The sequence below is a fragment of the Cydia splendana genome, chromosome 19 (genome assembly GCF_910591565.1).
Source record: "Cydia splendana chromosome 19, ilCydSple1.2, whole genome shotgun sequence".
Taxonomy (NCBI): Eukaryota; Metazoa; Arthropoda; class Insecta; order Lepidoptera; family Tortricidae; genus Cydia; species Cydia splendana.
The window spans coordinates 4,030,890-4,047,642 of record NC_085978.1 but is presented as its reverse complement, the minus strand read 5'-3'; the positions used below and the strand labels follow the sequence as shown (position 1 = coordinate 4,047,642).

At 40.9% G+C, this 16,753-nt stretch overlaps 1 protein-coding gene and 1 long non-coding RNA gene across 3 annotated transcripts in view; both read right to left on the bottom strand.

The window, feature by feature from the left end:
* LOC134799945 (uncharacterized) overlaps positions 1-16,753 on the bottom strand; it is a 280,917-nt gene that overhangs the window by 180,561 nt on the left and 83,603 nt on the right. The window lies entirely within an intron of this gene.
* LOC134799754 (inositol oxygenase) lies at positions 660-14,074 on the bottom strand. Of its 2 annotated transcripts, none has more exons than XM_063772163.1 (7): positions 13,979-14,074; positions 6,335-6,512; positions 5,544-5,752; positions 4,203-4,339; positions 3,150-3,284; positions 2,314-2,409; positions 660-1,121 (listed from the first exon to the last, which is right to left on the bottom strand). In XM_063772163.1, the coding sequence occupies exons 1-7, from the start codon at positions 13,988-13,990 to the stop codon at positions 1,013-1,015; spliced, it is 876 nt and encodes a 291-aa protein (XP_063628233.1). In that variant the 5' UTR covers positions 13,991-14,074; the 3' UTR covers positions 660-1,012. The 2 variants fall into 2 exon arrangements, with proteins under 2 accessions (XP_063628233.1, XP_063628234.1); XM_063772164.1 differs by lacking the exon at positions 13,979-14,074 and adding an exon at positions 7,055-7,097.

The following is a 16,753-nucleotide window of genomic DNA, read 5'->3' as shown; positions in this document are numbered from 1 at the left end:
CCCGTTCCCAGGGAGGTATAGGGATTATACAGCGAAACTTTTACTATGGGACCAACCCCGAAATCGCGAAAAATATGTACCCTCCCGCCTCCTTTCGCGATTTCGGGATTGGGGCCATAGTACCTAAAAGTTGCTCTGTATAATCCCAAAACCTCCCTGGCAACAGAAATACAGTTATTTTTAGCCATCCTGTATAGACGAAGATCTCATTACATTTTTACTTCGAAAAACGGTCCACATGACTGTCCCTTATCTGACACACATTGCTGAAAGTTATCCCTTCTCCATAAATATACCAGACCGCACTTTTAATAGGTACTAGTACATACTACCCAATACATAAGTTCCCGCTATTAAAAAAAATCTATTCTTGCGCGGCATAGTCAAAATAGGTCTGAGTCTACGTAGCTACACAGTATAGAAATAGTGACACTGCCCCACTTTGTTGCTGCTGAGTCGGTGCAGTGTCTTATACGGAATTAACCCTTTAACAGGCTAAGGGACATATATTTCACACATACGGCACTTCAAATATGTGTTCTATTATCGATGAGTAGGACTGACATTCGATTGTCATTTTTGAAATGTCAGCCTGGTAAAGGGTTAAATAATAAATCATCGGGTAGTTTATTGAAGTAGGAAATCAAAAACCACAAAGATGAAATGCATTCCCATATTTATTTATAATAGGTGGCAACCAATCTCACTAATTGCAAAAAAAATAAATTAACAAAAACCAACAACCTTGTTTTGGCACTACCGTACGGTTCAATATGGCTCTGAACTTGTGATAGTAATTAGTGAGTTTTGGTTATATCATACATCGTAAGGTTGGGTTTTGACAGGTGTATTTAGAGCCACCCCACACTAGCGTCTCCCGAGCGTCGCCGTTTAGTCTCTATGGCTGCTGCTAGACGCTACGTTGGCGCAACTGCGCGGCGACGCCATTATCCATAGCGCTGACAGACGCTAGTGTGGGATGGGGATGGCCCTTAGTCAGACACGTTTTGGTCTACCACTCGAGGACTCCGGGCATATATTTCTCGATGAGCTTTTCGTAGTAGGGCCACAGCGCGTCGATGTCGGGCACGCCGGCACTTTTCGTGTAAAGGTCGTATTTGCTGTAAAAAATGTCAAAATGTAGTAAACCCTTGATGCGGATAAGTAAATAAGTGGTATGGAGGTATTGAAGGTTAACTTGATTCTAAAACCAATAAGAGAAAAACCGGCCAAGTGCGAGTCGGACTCGCGCACGAAGAGTTCCATACCATTACGCAAAAAACTGCAAATAAAAACACATTTATTGTATGGGATCCCCACTTAAACATTTATTTTATTTGGTTTTTAGTATTTGTTGCTATAGCGGCAACAGAAATACATCATCTGTGAAAATTTCAACTGCCTAGCTATCACGGTTCATAAGATAAGCCTGCTGACAGACAGACTGACGGACAGACAGACAGACAGACGGACAGACTGATAGATAGCGGAGTCTTAGTAATAGGGTCCCGTTTTACCCTTTGGGTACGGAACCCTAAAAAGAACGTGTATCATTTAGGATAGGACACACGCTGCCGACTGGTTAAGACCGAGTTTTGAATGCTGGATGTAATTAGATATAGTTCATTTTTTTTTAGCATTAGAAAGAACTTGAAAGAAGGTAAGCGATCTTGACATGTCTTTTAATTGAAAAACGCTTTTTAAAAATCAGTAACTATTACTTATGAAAGCAGAAGAATATAAATGATCGTATTAGATTCATAATTGTTACATATTTCCCGTGACTTATTTTTAAAAAGTGTTTTTCAATTAAAAGACACGTCAAGATTGTTTAGGGTTATTCCCTAGAATACTACTTAACTAGAATGAGACTCTTCTATTTTAGTTTTTACACTTATACCGGTAAAACTGTTTTAATATTTTTTAATCACTTTTAAAGCAGTTTACTGAATCACTAACTGACACATAATTATTTATTACAGCACGCTACATTTATACTATTTATACTGTTTTTATTAGTATTTAATTCTAACAATATTATGGTGGTAACTACTGGGAAAAAAAATCCCACCTTTTACCAGTGGTAACTACTGGGAATAAAAATTCCCAGTAGTTACCACCAAGCCGAGTTGGTGGTAGGTAACTAGTGGGAATTTTTTTCCCAGTAGTTACCAGTGGTAAAAGGCGAGACAAAAAATTCCCAGTAGTTACCACTGGTAAGAACTTGGTGGTAACTAGTGGGAATAACCCATTGTTTACCTTATTTCTAATGCTAAAAAAACGAACTATAGTAAATAATTATAGGGTACTCACTTAAACTCCAGGACAGCATCGAGGATCTGCTTATCGCTCTCTTTGAGGAGGTGCTGGTAGTCACCGCCCGCGTGCCACGGGTAGAACGAGTGGTACCTAAACGATATATATTCAAATTATTATTTGCTGAGCAACATATCAGTCATCATAGGCCTTTTCGTCTATTGCAGACGATTTATGGTGTAACACCGGAGAAACACCGTTTTTGGTGGCTGAATAGACCGATGCGAGACCGACATGGTCTACCACAGGTCTACACATATCAGTATCGCCCATATAATTAACACTTTCGGTGTCGGGCGCCCCGTGTCTCATTTTCACATGGAGAAAAAATTACACACCTTATTAGTGGCCCGTCAGGTGGTTATGTGTTTGATCATGTCATGGAACATAGACAGGCGTATGGAGCCTAACGGCTCGGCACGCAGACAGGCAAGCACGGCAGGCTCCGCACGCCTCAGCCTGTTCCATGGCATGATCAAACTCAAAAACCACCTGACAGGGCACTAATAAGGTGTGTATTCTTTTTCTCCATATGAAAATGAGTGGTTGAAATATTTTAAATTCCAGTATTTGGCCAGCACCACCTATACTCTGTATATCATCAACTATTTAAATAAAAGTAAACAAAATTTACCCTCAAATGGCACCTTAAGCCAGTTGAGGATAGATGAAAACATTACACGATCAAATAATGTAGGTTAAAGTCAGGTCGTTGAGTGACAGATCCAGGCGGTTTTGTATTTGGTTGGTTAACCAATAAATGTTATGACCTAACTACCCGAAAATGTGCAAATTGTTAGTTTACTTTTATTTAAATAGTATACTATTATTACCTGATCATGTAGAGCCCCTCCTTGGGGAACTTGCACTTGTTGTGTTTCAGCATGTGGTACAGGTACTCGTCGTGTCCCCACGACATCATCAGCTTCTCCAGACCGCACTTCGGCGAGTACATGCCGCACTCGGTACTGAAAAGGTGAAGGTTTAATATTTAAGAACAAGTGTTAATTTAGATGTTATTATTTTTGCTTGTATGTAAATTCAATGTTGACGTGTAAAAGTGCCCTTGTGGCCTATTTGCTGAATAAATGTTGATGTTTGATGGGGCGGTAATTCTTAGGTCAGTCGAAGCAAGAACGACAACGGTCGATTCGTAAGTAAGGTACTCTACCTACTTATTCTCTCCCATTCGGGACGGGGCGGAAAAGTCAGGTGCGTTTGTTAGTGTCAGGTAAGTATTGGTAAAACGACGGACGCTTACGGGCATCCGCTAGCTGGCGTGGATGCGCGCAGGGGGCGCTCCCACGCGGGTGCCATTGTAGGTAAATTTTGTCGTATTCGCACGCGTCCGCATCATTTACGACGCGGCCACGATATTACGCGACTGGCAACGGCGGCAGCGACAACCATAGGTGGGAACGAAAGGTCCTATATCGCTGTGTATCGCTCCAACCTATGGTCATCGCTGCCGCCTTCGCAAGTCGCTCAATGTCGTGGCCGAGCCGTTAGCGTTACTCATATTATTTCGTGCAACCGAGCCAGCTAGTGGATGCCCTAAAGCAGCGGTCGGCAACCTTTTAGCAGCCAAGGGGCACATAGTAGTTAACGAAGTTACGCGGGCCGCACTTTGTTAATATTTATGACTTTATCAAACATTGTCATTTGTCAATATTACCTACATACAAAATAGCCAGGGGGGCTCGCGGGCCACAAGTGAGAGGGCCACCTGTTGCAAACCGCTGCCCTAAAGGGATTACATAATTTACATAGATAGAAACCTACTTGAATTATAAAGAATGCTGCGACATATCTCTAAGAACATGGTAGTGATGTCTCCACTCCTCATCGTAGTTTATCACGTGCATGCATGAGATGGAAGAACTCACTTGTATTTAGGGTCGTAGGAATCAGGGTTATCCTTGAAGCTGTCATCTCCGTAGACGATGCTCTTGCCCCACTTGCAGCCGACGGGGAAGGTGTCGCCAACCACGCACCATTGAGGTTCGCCGTAGAACGCCATAACCTGATGAGAAAAACATTTTAGGGACTTCCAATTCCTTAGTTGCCAAGCGGACTCCAGGCTCCCATGAGCCGTGGCAAAATGCCGGGACAACGCGAGGAAGATATATAATAACGTTTTAGGTACTTCCTTTCTGCATAGTCCTCGCTAAGGGAATCAGCTATACATCTATGTTCTTCCCGTCTATCGGAATAATAGGCTGCTAAAGGGGTTTATGGGGTCGCTTGTGAAAATAGTGGAACATAAAGGCAAACTTTTAAAAATAGGAGCTCGCAATATTTGTGTAGTATATAGTCGGCCTTGTCTTTCTCATTCGAAGACGCGATACACATTGCCTCATTTTCTTACCACCTTCAACCTTCAGCATCCAGTACCATTTTACCGAGTACAAGTACGCCAGCTCTATATCTACGCTATGCGTGGAATGAGCAGGGCCTTAGTGTATTCCCATTGTCACACACCTTGCCCATATCAAGGATTAGCCCGATCAGATGCATCCACTCCTTATCCTGATGCTCCTGGCGGATACGCTCGGCAGTCTGGAACGCGTGCACGACATTCAACAGGTCGGATTCAGGGTCTTATTACAGCACATACCTTGCCCGCATCATGTATGAGACTGATCAGATGCATCCACTCCTTATCCGGGTGCTCCTGGCGGATACGCTCGGCCATCTGGAACGCGTGCACGACTTTCAGCAAGTCTGATTTAGGGTCTTATTACAGCACATCTTCTTCTTCCTCAGCGAGTATGCGCCCAGTGTTGGGCATACGCCTCTCCAAATCTCCTCCAAGCAGCCCGATTTGCTGATTCTCTCCTCCAGAGTGGGCCTGCAATCTTTTTGATGTCATCCTCCCATCTTTTTGGAGGTCTGTGATCTGGTATTTTTGAACGAGGCCTCCACGCTAGAACACGCTTGCTCCATCTCCTATCATCTCTGCGACATACGTGCCCGGCCCAGGCCCATTTCAGAGTAGAAAAATCCGTCAGCCGATGTCTACTACTTTGGTCCGTCGCCGGATCTCCTCGTTTCGGATTCTATCGCAAGAGAGATATATTACAGCACATACCTTGCCCGCATCATGGATCAGCCCGATGAGATGCATCCACGTCTTATCCGGGTGCTCCTGGCGGATACGCTCGGCCCTCTGGAAGGCGTGCACGATGTTCGGCAGATCGGAGTCAGGATCTTATTACAGTACACACCTTGCCCGCATCATGGATCAGCCCGATGAGATGCATCCACTCCTTATCCGGGTGCTCCTGGCGGATACGCTCGGCCGTCTGGAAGGCATGCACGATGTTCGGCAGGTCGGAGTCAGGATCTGATTGGTCCACTAGCTCGTTCAGCTTAATTAGAGCGTCCTTTATGGTGGACTTGAAGGTGTTGAATTTCAGCCATTTTTCCATCTTCTCTGTAAGATAAATTAATTTTATGAATATGGTTCGGTTTAGTTTGGTTGTCATTGTCACCCTTAGAGCATTTAATAACTGGAGTCGCCTTTAAGAGCTAACCTTCTGCCGAAAAACTTGCACAATTATGCAAACTTTTGTATGGACTGACATGGCTATTTGTACGTTACGTACAAATCATGTAGAAATAGCAATACATTTGACGTCCCCTCCCCCGCAAAAATCGGCAGACTGTTTTGTTAAGAAAATGACAGCGATGACATCTCCAGTTACTAAATGCTCTAAGTTGTCACCTAATTGTGGATTGCTAATGTAAAATTCAAAATTTTACTGTCCTGTACTTTGTACAGTCAACTGTAAAAATATGGGTGTAGCCAACTTATTCAAAAATATGTCCCATAGTTCTTAATTCGCTGACATAAGAGCTATGGGACATATTTTTGAGATGATTTGTGCACCCATATTTTTACAGTCGACTGTACGTATTCGAAAACTCGCAATTTTTTCCACATCAACGGGAGATCAACACGATACGTCAAATGTCGCTTGTCAAATACCCCTCATATGATGATAAGGTAACTTACTCTTGACAAAGTCCACATTTTGATAGGTGTGCATGTCGTAGTAGGTCAAGCGCACGCGCCTCCTGATGGGGTCATTGTCGTCGATGGTGTAGTCGCGGAACGCCTCCACGGGCTTCCCGTCGAACACCTTCTCCGGGCGGAAGAGCTGCGACGGGTCGATAATGCCCACTGGTCCTTGCTGCAACGAAAGAGCTTTATGTTCATACGCAGTTTAATGCCGCTACTCCCTCTATTTCAACGCCAGACCAGCAAAATTTATGAAAAAAACATTTTTTTTGTTGTTGTTGCATAACAATTTATTTTGTTAATATTTTTTTTTAAATTAACTAAGCTATTTAGTGTTCTTAAACGTATTGTAACACGGTGTATCAGGTAGGTACTTTGAAGAAAAAAAAACTAAAGTTGGGGTCGTTGCTTGATTGTTCATTTTTTGGTGACTTCAGCCTACATGATCTCGGAGTAATTAACAATGGAGCCGCCATTGACAGGCGTTCCCCTCTGTCGAAAATAGGCGGCCAATGGTCAACCACATGTCAACCATATGTATGGACTGACGTTTATCTGACATGACGTACCTATACATTTGATGTGCCCCTCCCCCGCAAAAAACGGCAGACTATTTTGTACCGAAAATTTTACACATGGCGTCTCCGTTGGTTATATCCTCTAAGTACATGATGCCAAAAAAGGGATTTAATAAAATACTATGATTTTACTTACGTCTCTAGACATGTTTCGTTTGCTTGTTCAATGACAATGAGTGCGCCCAGAAAAGCGCGGACTTTAAATAGTTTAAATGCTTTAAACAGCAACTGATAACAGGTCAATAGGTGATGATACGAAGGCCAATGTCAATTCTTATCACTTCAAATGTACCTACTTATATTAGCAAACTGTTGCACAATCCATTTCTAACTTTCTAGCATTATTTTCATTTTAGCGCCGTCTGTGACAGACTATAGGAGAACGCAAGCTTCACTAATGGAAAATCCTGTTATAAATAATTAGAGTTATAGACCAAGCCAAGTTGGTAGCGATGTTGATAGCACACACGGTGAAAGTGTTATTTTAAACGTAAACTTCTATGGGGGTAAAGCAGCACCATATGTACTGTAAAATTACAGATAACATCATAGTACTTATTTAGTACCTCTTTTTAAGTAAATTATTACCTGTGTTAAGAGGTACTGCTCTTATATGAAGTTATTTTGTTTCTTTCTTCATAGAGTTAATTTTAAGTACAGGAACTACTTATTACCCAATATTTACACCGAAAACGAGTAGATTAACGCCTTTGAAAACAACCAATTATCCAATTAAATAGATTCGCAATAAAAATACATAACAACGATAGTGACAAGGTTATCAAGGGTTAAGTTCATAGCGTCCAACATGTGATGTGATTTGAGTTCACCCAACGCATAATAGGTAAATAATATAAATATGTAATTAGACGCCACCTGTGTGGACACCCTAGCCCCGTCTCATCTCCACGTCTCCACGGCACTACTGCAAAAGCCGGCGCGGCGGCAGAGGCGGCCGAAAAATTAAAAAAGGCCAAATATAAGGGTCTCGGCCCCGAATACGTTTTCGTACCTTTCGGTGTCGAGACCCTTGGCCCGTGGGGTCCGAACGCGTCTACGCTATTTAAGGATTTATCCAAAAGGATAGCAGACGCCACTGGTGATCGTAGAGCTGGCAGCTTCCTCGCACAAAGAATAAGTATTGCGATACAGCGGGGAAATGCTGCCAGCATCTACGGCACCATTCCGCGGGATAGTTTGTAATTATTTATTTTTAGATTAGTTTTATTTATTTTTAGATTTAGTTTTTAAGTTTTTAGGTTACCCATATAACCATTCCAGTCGCAGAATCACAAAGTGGTAACTAAATGTCAGATGTGTCGTAACAGAGTCCACACAATGTGTCTAGAATTGTTTCGAAACAAAGTGTCGTCGCCGTGTCTACACTTTTCCGTAACAAGGTGTCGACACATTTGTGTGCACTTTGCGTGCGGTTTGCGACTAAATCTGACAGCAAATTTGTGACAGCAAATGTCAATATAAAATACCTCTTGAAAACCAAGGTTTGTCAAACTACTATTAGTGTCTCGTGTGCTCGTAATTCTAGTAAGTCATCATGGGCAATGCAAATGATAATAATCGACCGAAACCATATAAACACCCAACACCCGTCAACCTTTTACAGAAAAGTTTTTAAAGAAATTCAATAAGCTACTTAGGTCAGGCAACGAATGCTCCAAAAGTTGTAGAGGGAAATGCTCGGAACACAATTTTTGACTCCGTAACTCGGTTTGACAAGTTAGGAGGTGAACATATCAAAAGTCCCCGGCCGTAGCCCTTGAGCGGGGGGGAGAGAGGGGGCTTTGAAGGTCCCATTTTCCCGTTTTTCGATTATATCTCGGAAACTATGCATCTCAGCGACATGGCCACTTATACAAAATGAAAGTTTATTTAATTTGTTACAAGTTTATTCAATCAATTTTTTCGATATGTTGAATAGTTTTTGAGATATCCGCTCTTGAAAGTTTATTTAGGGCTCTCAATTTCATCTTGATATATCTATATCAGTGAAGGTGCTAGGCCGTGTTTGGTATCGTTTTCGTATAAATCTGGGGTGCTGAATCCATTTAAGATATCACATTGACACCATTCCACAAAATAAAAATAAATCTTTTTAGGGTTCCGTACCTCAAAAGGAAAAAACGGAACCCTTATAGGATCACTCGTGCGTCTGTATGTATGTCCGTCTGAATACACAAAATAGTTCTTTACCTATAGATGACAGGAAAACCTATTAGAAATGTGCAGTCAAACGCGAGTCGGACTTAATGTACGGAACCCTTAATATGCGAGTCCGACTCGCACTTGGCCGGTTTTTTTTAAACTCTTCTTGACGCTTAACCGCTGAACCGATTTCGTTGAAATTTGGTATAGAAATAGTTTGCGTCCCGGAACAGGACATAGGATAGATCTTATAACCAAAATCATCTTTTGAAGGTGTGAAAAGTGGCGTGGAAATTTGTACGGGAAATCAATAACCGCTGAACCGATTTATATGAAATTTGGGATGGTCTACATCTTTGATTTAGTTAAAAATGATGAAAAAACATGACTTCAAACCTAAACTTAAACAGTATTAACTTCAAGAAGTCAATTCTGAATTCCCCCCTACACCTCATTTCACACCTTTAAAGGATGATTTTTGAGATAACTTATTATATCCTGTCTCGGGACTCAAAATATATGTGTACCAAATTTAAATTAAAACTGTTCAGCAGTTTAAGCGTGAAGAGGAGTTTAAAAGAAAGTATTTTAATAAGTTTATATGTTTTTACTTCGGAATGGTGTCAATGTGATACCTTAACTAAATTTGGTACTGCGAATTTATACGAAAACGATACCAAACATGGCCTCGTAGCTTTACTGTTGTAGAAGTCAAAATAAAATTGAGAGCCCTAAATTCTTATTACTTGGCCAAACTTGTGTAGAAGGAAAAGGTAAAATAAAAGTCTTCGGCAGGAATATAAGACACAAATATATTTTTTTTTGCGTTACTATTTCATTCATCAAATATAAACATACCTTGATTATACTATTCTAGTGAGATCCTCATAGATAAACAAAAACATTTACTTAAAAAATTACAAGGTCGAAATGTCACGGAACTTGTGAGAGTAATATGTGAAAAATAAAAACTTTTATGACAAAAAAAATCTGGACACAATTTAAGAATCATCCAATTGCGTCGAGGAATCATCTGTATTTTTGCTTGTTTCATTACCTCCTCGCTTCTTTTTTGTCCTTTGTATTCTGTAGCAATTTGTTAGATCTGAAAATAAAGATAACTTGCGTCGTCACGGATGTCGATTTATAGGTTTTAGGGAGTGCAGAATTCGAAAACGATGATCATTTTATAATCCAAGATGGCGGCTACGTATTTTGTCATAAAAGTGGAATCCAAAATAGACATCATTTTCGAAATCTGCGCCCCCTAAAACCTATAAAACGATATCCATGACGACTTTTATGACATAGTGCATTGCCGCCATTTTGAAATTGAAAATGTTATCATTTTCGAAATCTGCGCCCCCTAAAACCTATAAAACGACATCCATGGCGACTTTTATGACATAGTGCATGGCCGCCGTCTTGGAATCCAAAATAGTCATCATTTTCGAAATCTGGGCCCCCTAAAACCTATAAAACGATATCCATGACGACTTTTATGACAGTGCATTGCCGCCATTTTTAAATTGAAAATGTTATCATTTTCGAAATCTGCGCCCCCCAAAACCTATAAAACGACACCCATGACGACTTTTATGACATAGTGCATGGCCGCCATTTTGGATTCCAAAATGGTCATCATTTTCGAAAGCGCGGCCCCCTAAAACCTATAAAATGACATACATGACGACTTTTATGACATAGTGCATGGCCGCCATCTTGGAATCCAAAATGGTCATCATTTTCGAAATCTGCGCCCCCTAAAACCTATAAAACGACACCCATGACGACTTTTATGACATAGTGCAAGGCCGCCATTTTGGAATCCAAAATGGTTATCATTTTCTAAATCTGCGCCCCCCAAAACCTATAAAACGACACCCATGACGACTTTTATGACATAGTGCATGGCCGCCATTTTGGATTTCAAAATGGTCATCATTTTCTAAATCGGGGCCCCCTAAAACCTATAAAACGACATCCATGACGACTTTCATGACATAGTGCATGGCCGCCATCTTGGAATCCAAAATGGTCATCATTTTCGAAATCTGCGCCCCCTAAAACCTATAAAACGACACCCATGACGACTTCTATGGCATAGTGCATGGCCGCCATTTTGGATTCCAAAATGGTCATCATTTTCAAAATTGGGGCCCCCTAAAACGTATAAATCGACATCCATGACGACTTTTATGACACAGTGCATGGCCGCCATTTCGGATTCCAAAATGGTCATTATTTTCGAAATCGGCACTCCCTAAAACCTATATATCGACACGCATCTCGACTTTTATGACAAAGTGTTTTGCTACCATCTGCATGCAAGACATTTCTATTATTTTTACGTACAAAAATGGCCCCCTGTCAACTTTCAATCGAGATTTAATCGATAATTTATTCGATTAATATTCAGATTAATTCAATCTCAATCTATGTTAGGTCGACTAAACTAATCGCGATTAAAATTTGAGAATTAACTTTTTTTATTCCATTAATTAGTCGAATAAACAGTTAATCGATTAATGCCCATCTCTGACCACGGCATTTTTACACTTTGAGAATATCTGAAAACAAATCAACACAAGGAGCCATTTTGCATATCCAGTAACATACCAGTAACTTTGTTATTACTTTTGACAGCGCGTGTCATGTGTCAACACAGAGTCGACACAAAGTCGAAACATTGCAACTACTTTGTGACTGCAATATTTCTCAGCCTTAAACCATATTTATGCATCATAATTAACAAGTTTCGTAGTATGTAAAGCGTTATTTCTGTTATTTAAGTATAGTATACGCATCGAAGTACTAAAAATGCTTCAAATAATATAGTTATGAACACAGGCACTGAGAAGTAAACAATTTCATTTCCGGCTAAACTAAAACAATGTGGTGGCGCGTTGATTATATTACACTTAGTTTATCAAATCACTCGAGCAGTTTAATTCCCCATAATAATTTAAGTCCTATTGTAATATAAATGCAAACAATATATAATTACGTCTTGTAATCCGTTTTAGAGATGGCGTATTAATGTCACTTATTTTTATTTAAGTATTTTTCCATCTGACAGTTTCCATTTGACAGGAACAAAATGAACGAATGAACGAATGATTTTGGCATAAAGTAGTCGCAAACCCGAAACAATGTGTGCACACGGCGACCACACTTTATGTCACTTTGTGTCATGTGTCGACCCTTCCCCATTTCTGGTAACTGTGTCGACACGGCGACGACTCTGCGACTGGAATTGTGACCGAAACAGACGGTGTCGACACAAGATGTGTCAACACCGCGTCGTAACGGCGACTGGAAATGGTTGTATGGGTAGTTATTTTATTATGTTTTACTTATGGTATTATTTTGTTTCTAGGTATTAAGTTTGTATGCACTAATATTAAATATTAGTTATTTACGATAAAAAGTCCGAAAAATAGGAAATTCGACGTAATTACGTAATGTGCTTATTATAGCACACAGGGTGTCGTAATGGAGCACCAGATGTACTCTGTAATAGTACATTACGATATAAACCGCAAAAAATAGGAAATTCGCGACGATTGGCTATAAATTAAAACACGTCCGAAGGAAGTGTTTTAAATCGACACGAGTTGCGAATTAACTATTACAGTACATTTTTGACATAGTTACGTAACGGAAATTTTTGAGAAGCCCTGACAATTCAAAGAGTTAAATGATAGAAACTGTGTGGAACGAATGTAAGGGCTCATTTCTTAGATGATGCGAGAACTCGCATGCGAGTGTCATTACATTGCGGTTTTTGATCGGTCGTTTGAATTGGACGTAACCAAAAGTCCGCAATGAATCTAAATCGCATGCGAGTTCGCCCGCCGTCTAAATCAGCCCTAAGGGGCTGTCCATAAATTACGTCATCGATTTTTGACGATTTTTGACCCCCCCCCCCCCCCCCCTATAATCATCCAAAAATCATGCTTCAAATGACCCCATTTCCTCCTACTTCATGCTACCGTCATCCGATGTCCAGACCCCCCCCCCTAATTTGAAATGACGTAATTTATGAATAGCCCCTAAGGGAGTCCATACATTCCATGCTATTAATTTATTACGTACCTAAGGGCCACTTAATGGGTTAATGGGTTAAACCTGGAGTTGCCATGGTTACCAGTACAATTTGACACTGGGTTAACGGTTTAACCGGTTAACCCCGGGTTAGTGGGATGGTGCAAGTGGGCCTAAGACGATTTAGGGGGGGGGGGGTCGAACATATCTTATTTTTTCTAACAAGGGGCCCTCCCCTTTAGGGGGTTTCATAGTTCTTACATAAGATCACAAATATGCATAATTTTTCCAATTTCTATGAAACGACGCTTAAAATGATACTTCCACATTCTATGCTATCAAGCACGGTGCAGAGTTAGACGTACCAAAAATGTTTTTTTTGTAAAATAAACACTAACAAACCAAACGTGTATTAATTGTTCCTTTACATTCTTACGTAATATAGGGGGGAGGTGGTCAACCTATTCTTTTCTTAAAAAGAAGGAAAAAAAAGAAAGAAAAGAAGGAAAAGAAGGAAGAAGGAGGGGGTCAAAAACTGCCAAAAATCGTCTTCTGTAATAAAATTTGACGACCGGTCTGGCCTAGTGGGTAGTGACCCTGCCTGTGAAGGGCATTTATTTGTGTGATAAACACAGATATTTGTTCCTGAGTCATGAGTGTTTTCTATGTATTTAAGTATTTATAAATAAATATGTATATGTATATTATATATTGTCTACGTACCCACAACACAAGCCTTATTGAGCGTACTGCAGTAGGACTTAGTCAATTTGTGTAATAATGTCCTATACTTATTTATTTATTTATTTAAATGAATGGCGCCTACAAAAAAATAACAAATGAAACTTACGGTAGTAGCCATCTTGTGTCTGCTTCTTCACAGGACAACAATGATCAGATCCGGCGTCGCGTGGATCTTTAAATGCGATCGCAAATGACGTTGTTTTATTCCCTCAGCTTGCCTTCCTTTCAAGTCAGTACAAAAAGCGCTGCCGGATTTGTCGGAACTCGGAACTTGAAGAATACCTACTTCCATCTTTATCTCTCTTGTAATATTGATGTGACAAAGATAGATGTCCTCAAGCTCTCAGATTTCGTCATAGTTACGTTGGTTCTGAAGAACGGACTGGCCTTAGCTCGTTAAGAGCGCTCTTACAAGAAAAGTCGAAATAATGCAAAATTGATGATACTAGTCGACAAAATTCAGGACTTTGCGCTCATTATTAGAAACAATGAGTACTTGTTCCAGTAAAAGCGTCTTCTTATCTTTATAAATATCGTTGTAAATATTAGAAAAAGGACTTATTAAATTAGTAATGATTTTTTTTCTGATGGTCGTTTCCGAAAAACCCCGTGAAGCACTGAATGGCGAGCTCTTATTTGGAAATGTTGAGAATTTTACTCTGCTAAACCTGGCTATTTTGTATTACTAATACCCTGTACTTTAGGCATATCAAACTATATTTTTCCTACATACCTTTGAGAAAGAGAAAATCAAAGTAAAACGAACTCGATTTTCTCTCCGAAACAAGTGTCAATTCCTACGAAAATCTACTTAATATCCAAGTCATTTTCATACTCAAGCAATCTGCAACGTTTGCTTATACTGTTGGTATACATTAGTGTTTATGAAATTCTACTATAATTTTTTGGCAATTTTTTGAAAACTACTCTATATTACCGATGACGCGCGCTGCGCCAGCTCAGTGCCGCGGCAGAGCTTGTAGAGGCAGGACGTGTGTCGGTCGGCTCCGCACATTTTCAACGGCGACGACGAGGTTTTTTATCATTGTGTGCGGCGGGCGCCGTGTAAAACGCTATACTGTGTGCGTGTAAACCGCAACGAGAGACTTTGATCCTAGCACTGTTTTTATAGTATTATAATTTATAATGGTACAGTTTAAACTACCGGACAGGATTAAAAATATTTGAAACGACCTGACATTCTATATGTATTTATTTGACTCAAGATAGTACTCAGGGTCTGATGATGGAGCCGGAAGGTGGTCACCGGTACCAATCAACCATGCAACTAAACCACTTCGTGTTTGGGCTCGTTTGATTCGGCTCAACAAGATCTTTGACTTAAGATAGTACTCAGTGTCTGATGATGGAGCCGGAAGGTGGTCACCAGTACCAATCAACAATGCAACTAAACCACTTCGTGTTTAGGCTCGTTTTATACGTCACAACAAGATCTTTGACTTAAGATAGTACTCAGGGTCTGATGATGGAGCCGGAAGGTGGTCACCGGTACCAATCAACCATGCAACTAAACCACTTCGTGTTTGGGCTCGTTTGATTCGTCTCAACAAGATCTTTGACACAAGATAGTACTCAGGGTCTGATGATGGAGCCGGCAGGTGGTCACCGGTACCAATCAACCATGCCACTAAACCACTTCGTGTTTAGGCTAGTTTTATTCGTTTCTATAAGATCTTTGACACAAGATAGTACTCAGGGTCTGATGTTGGAGCCGGAAGGTGGTCACCGGTACCAATCAACCATGCAACTAAACCACTTCGTGTTTAGGCTCGTTTGATTCGTCTCAACAAGACCTTGGACACAAGATAGTACTCAGGATATGATGATGGAGCTGGAAGGTGGCCACGGGTACCAGTCTACCATGTAACTGAACCACTTCGTGTTTGGGCTCGTTTGATTTGTCGCAACAAGATCTTTGACACAAGGTAGTACTGAGGGTCTGATGATGGATCCGGAAGGTGGTGACCGGTACCAATCAACCATGCAACTAAACCACTTCGTGTTTGGCTTCGTTCGATTCGTCGCAACAAGATCTTTGACACAAGTTAGTACTCAGGGTCTGATGATGGAGCTGGACTGTGGCCACGGGTACCAGTCTACCATGTAACTGAACCACTTCGTGTTTGGGCTCGTTTGATTTGTCGCAACAAGATCTTTGACACAAGGTAGTACTGAGGGTCTGATGATGGATCCGGAAGGTGGTCACCGGTACCAATCAACCATGCAACTAAACCACTTCGTGTTTGGCTTCGTTCGATTCGTCGCAACAAGATCTTTGACACAAGTTAGTACTCAGGGTCTGATGATGGAGCTGGACTGTGGCCACGGGTACCAGTCTACCATGTAACTGAACCACTTCGTGTTTGGGCTCGTTTGATTCGTCGCAATAAGATGTTTGACACAAGATACTACTCAGGGTCTGATGATGGAGCTGATGATGATAGACAGGTACCCGTCGCCACCTTCGCGCTCCATCATCAGAACCTGAGTACTACCTTGTGTCAAAGATCTTGTTGAGATGAATAAAACGTGCCTAAACACGAAATGGTTTAGTTGCATGGTTGATTGGTACCGGTGACCACCTTCCGGCTCCAACATCAGACCCTGAGTACTATCTTGTGTCAAAGATCTTGTTGAAACGAATAAAACGAGCCTAAACACGAAGTGGTTTAGTTGCATGGTTGATTGGTACCGGTGACCACCTTCCAGCTCCATCATCAGACTCTGGGTATCACCTAGTGTCAAAGATCTTGTTGAGACGAATCAAACGATCCTAAACACGATGTGGTTTAGTTGCATGGTTGATTGGTAATGGTACCTTCCAGCTCCATCATCAGACCCTGAGTACTGTCTTGTGTCA

Bases quoted from the DNA above. Each gene is read 5' to 3' on its own strand.
- LOC134799754 (XM_063772163.1), bottom strand. The intron at 4,340-5,543 runs GTGTGTACTGTA...TTTTCTCATCAG, and splicing joins TGATCCATGATGCGGGCAAG to GTTATGGCGTTCTACGGCGA. The intron at 3,285-4,202 runs GTGAGTTCTTCC...TCACCTTTTCAG, and splicing joins TCCTACGACCCTAAATACAA to TACCGAGTGCGGCATGTACT.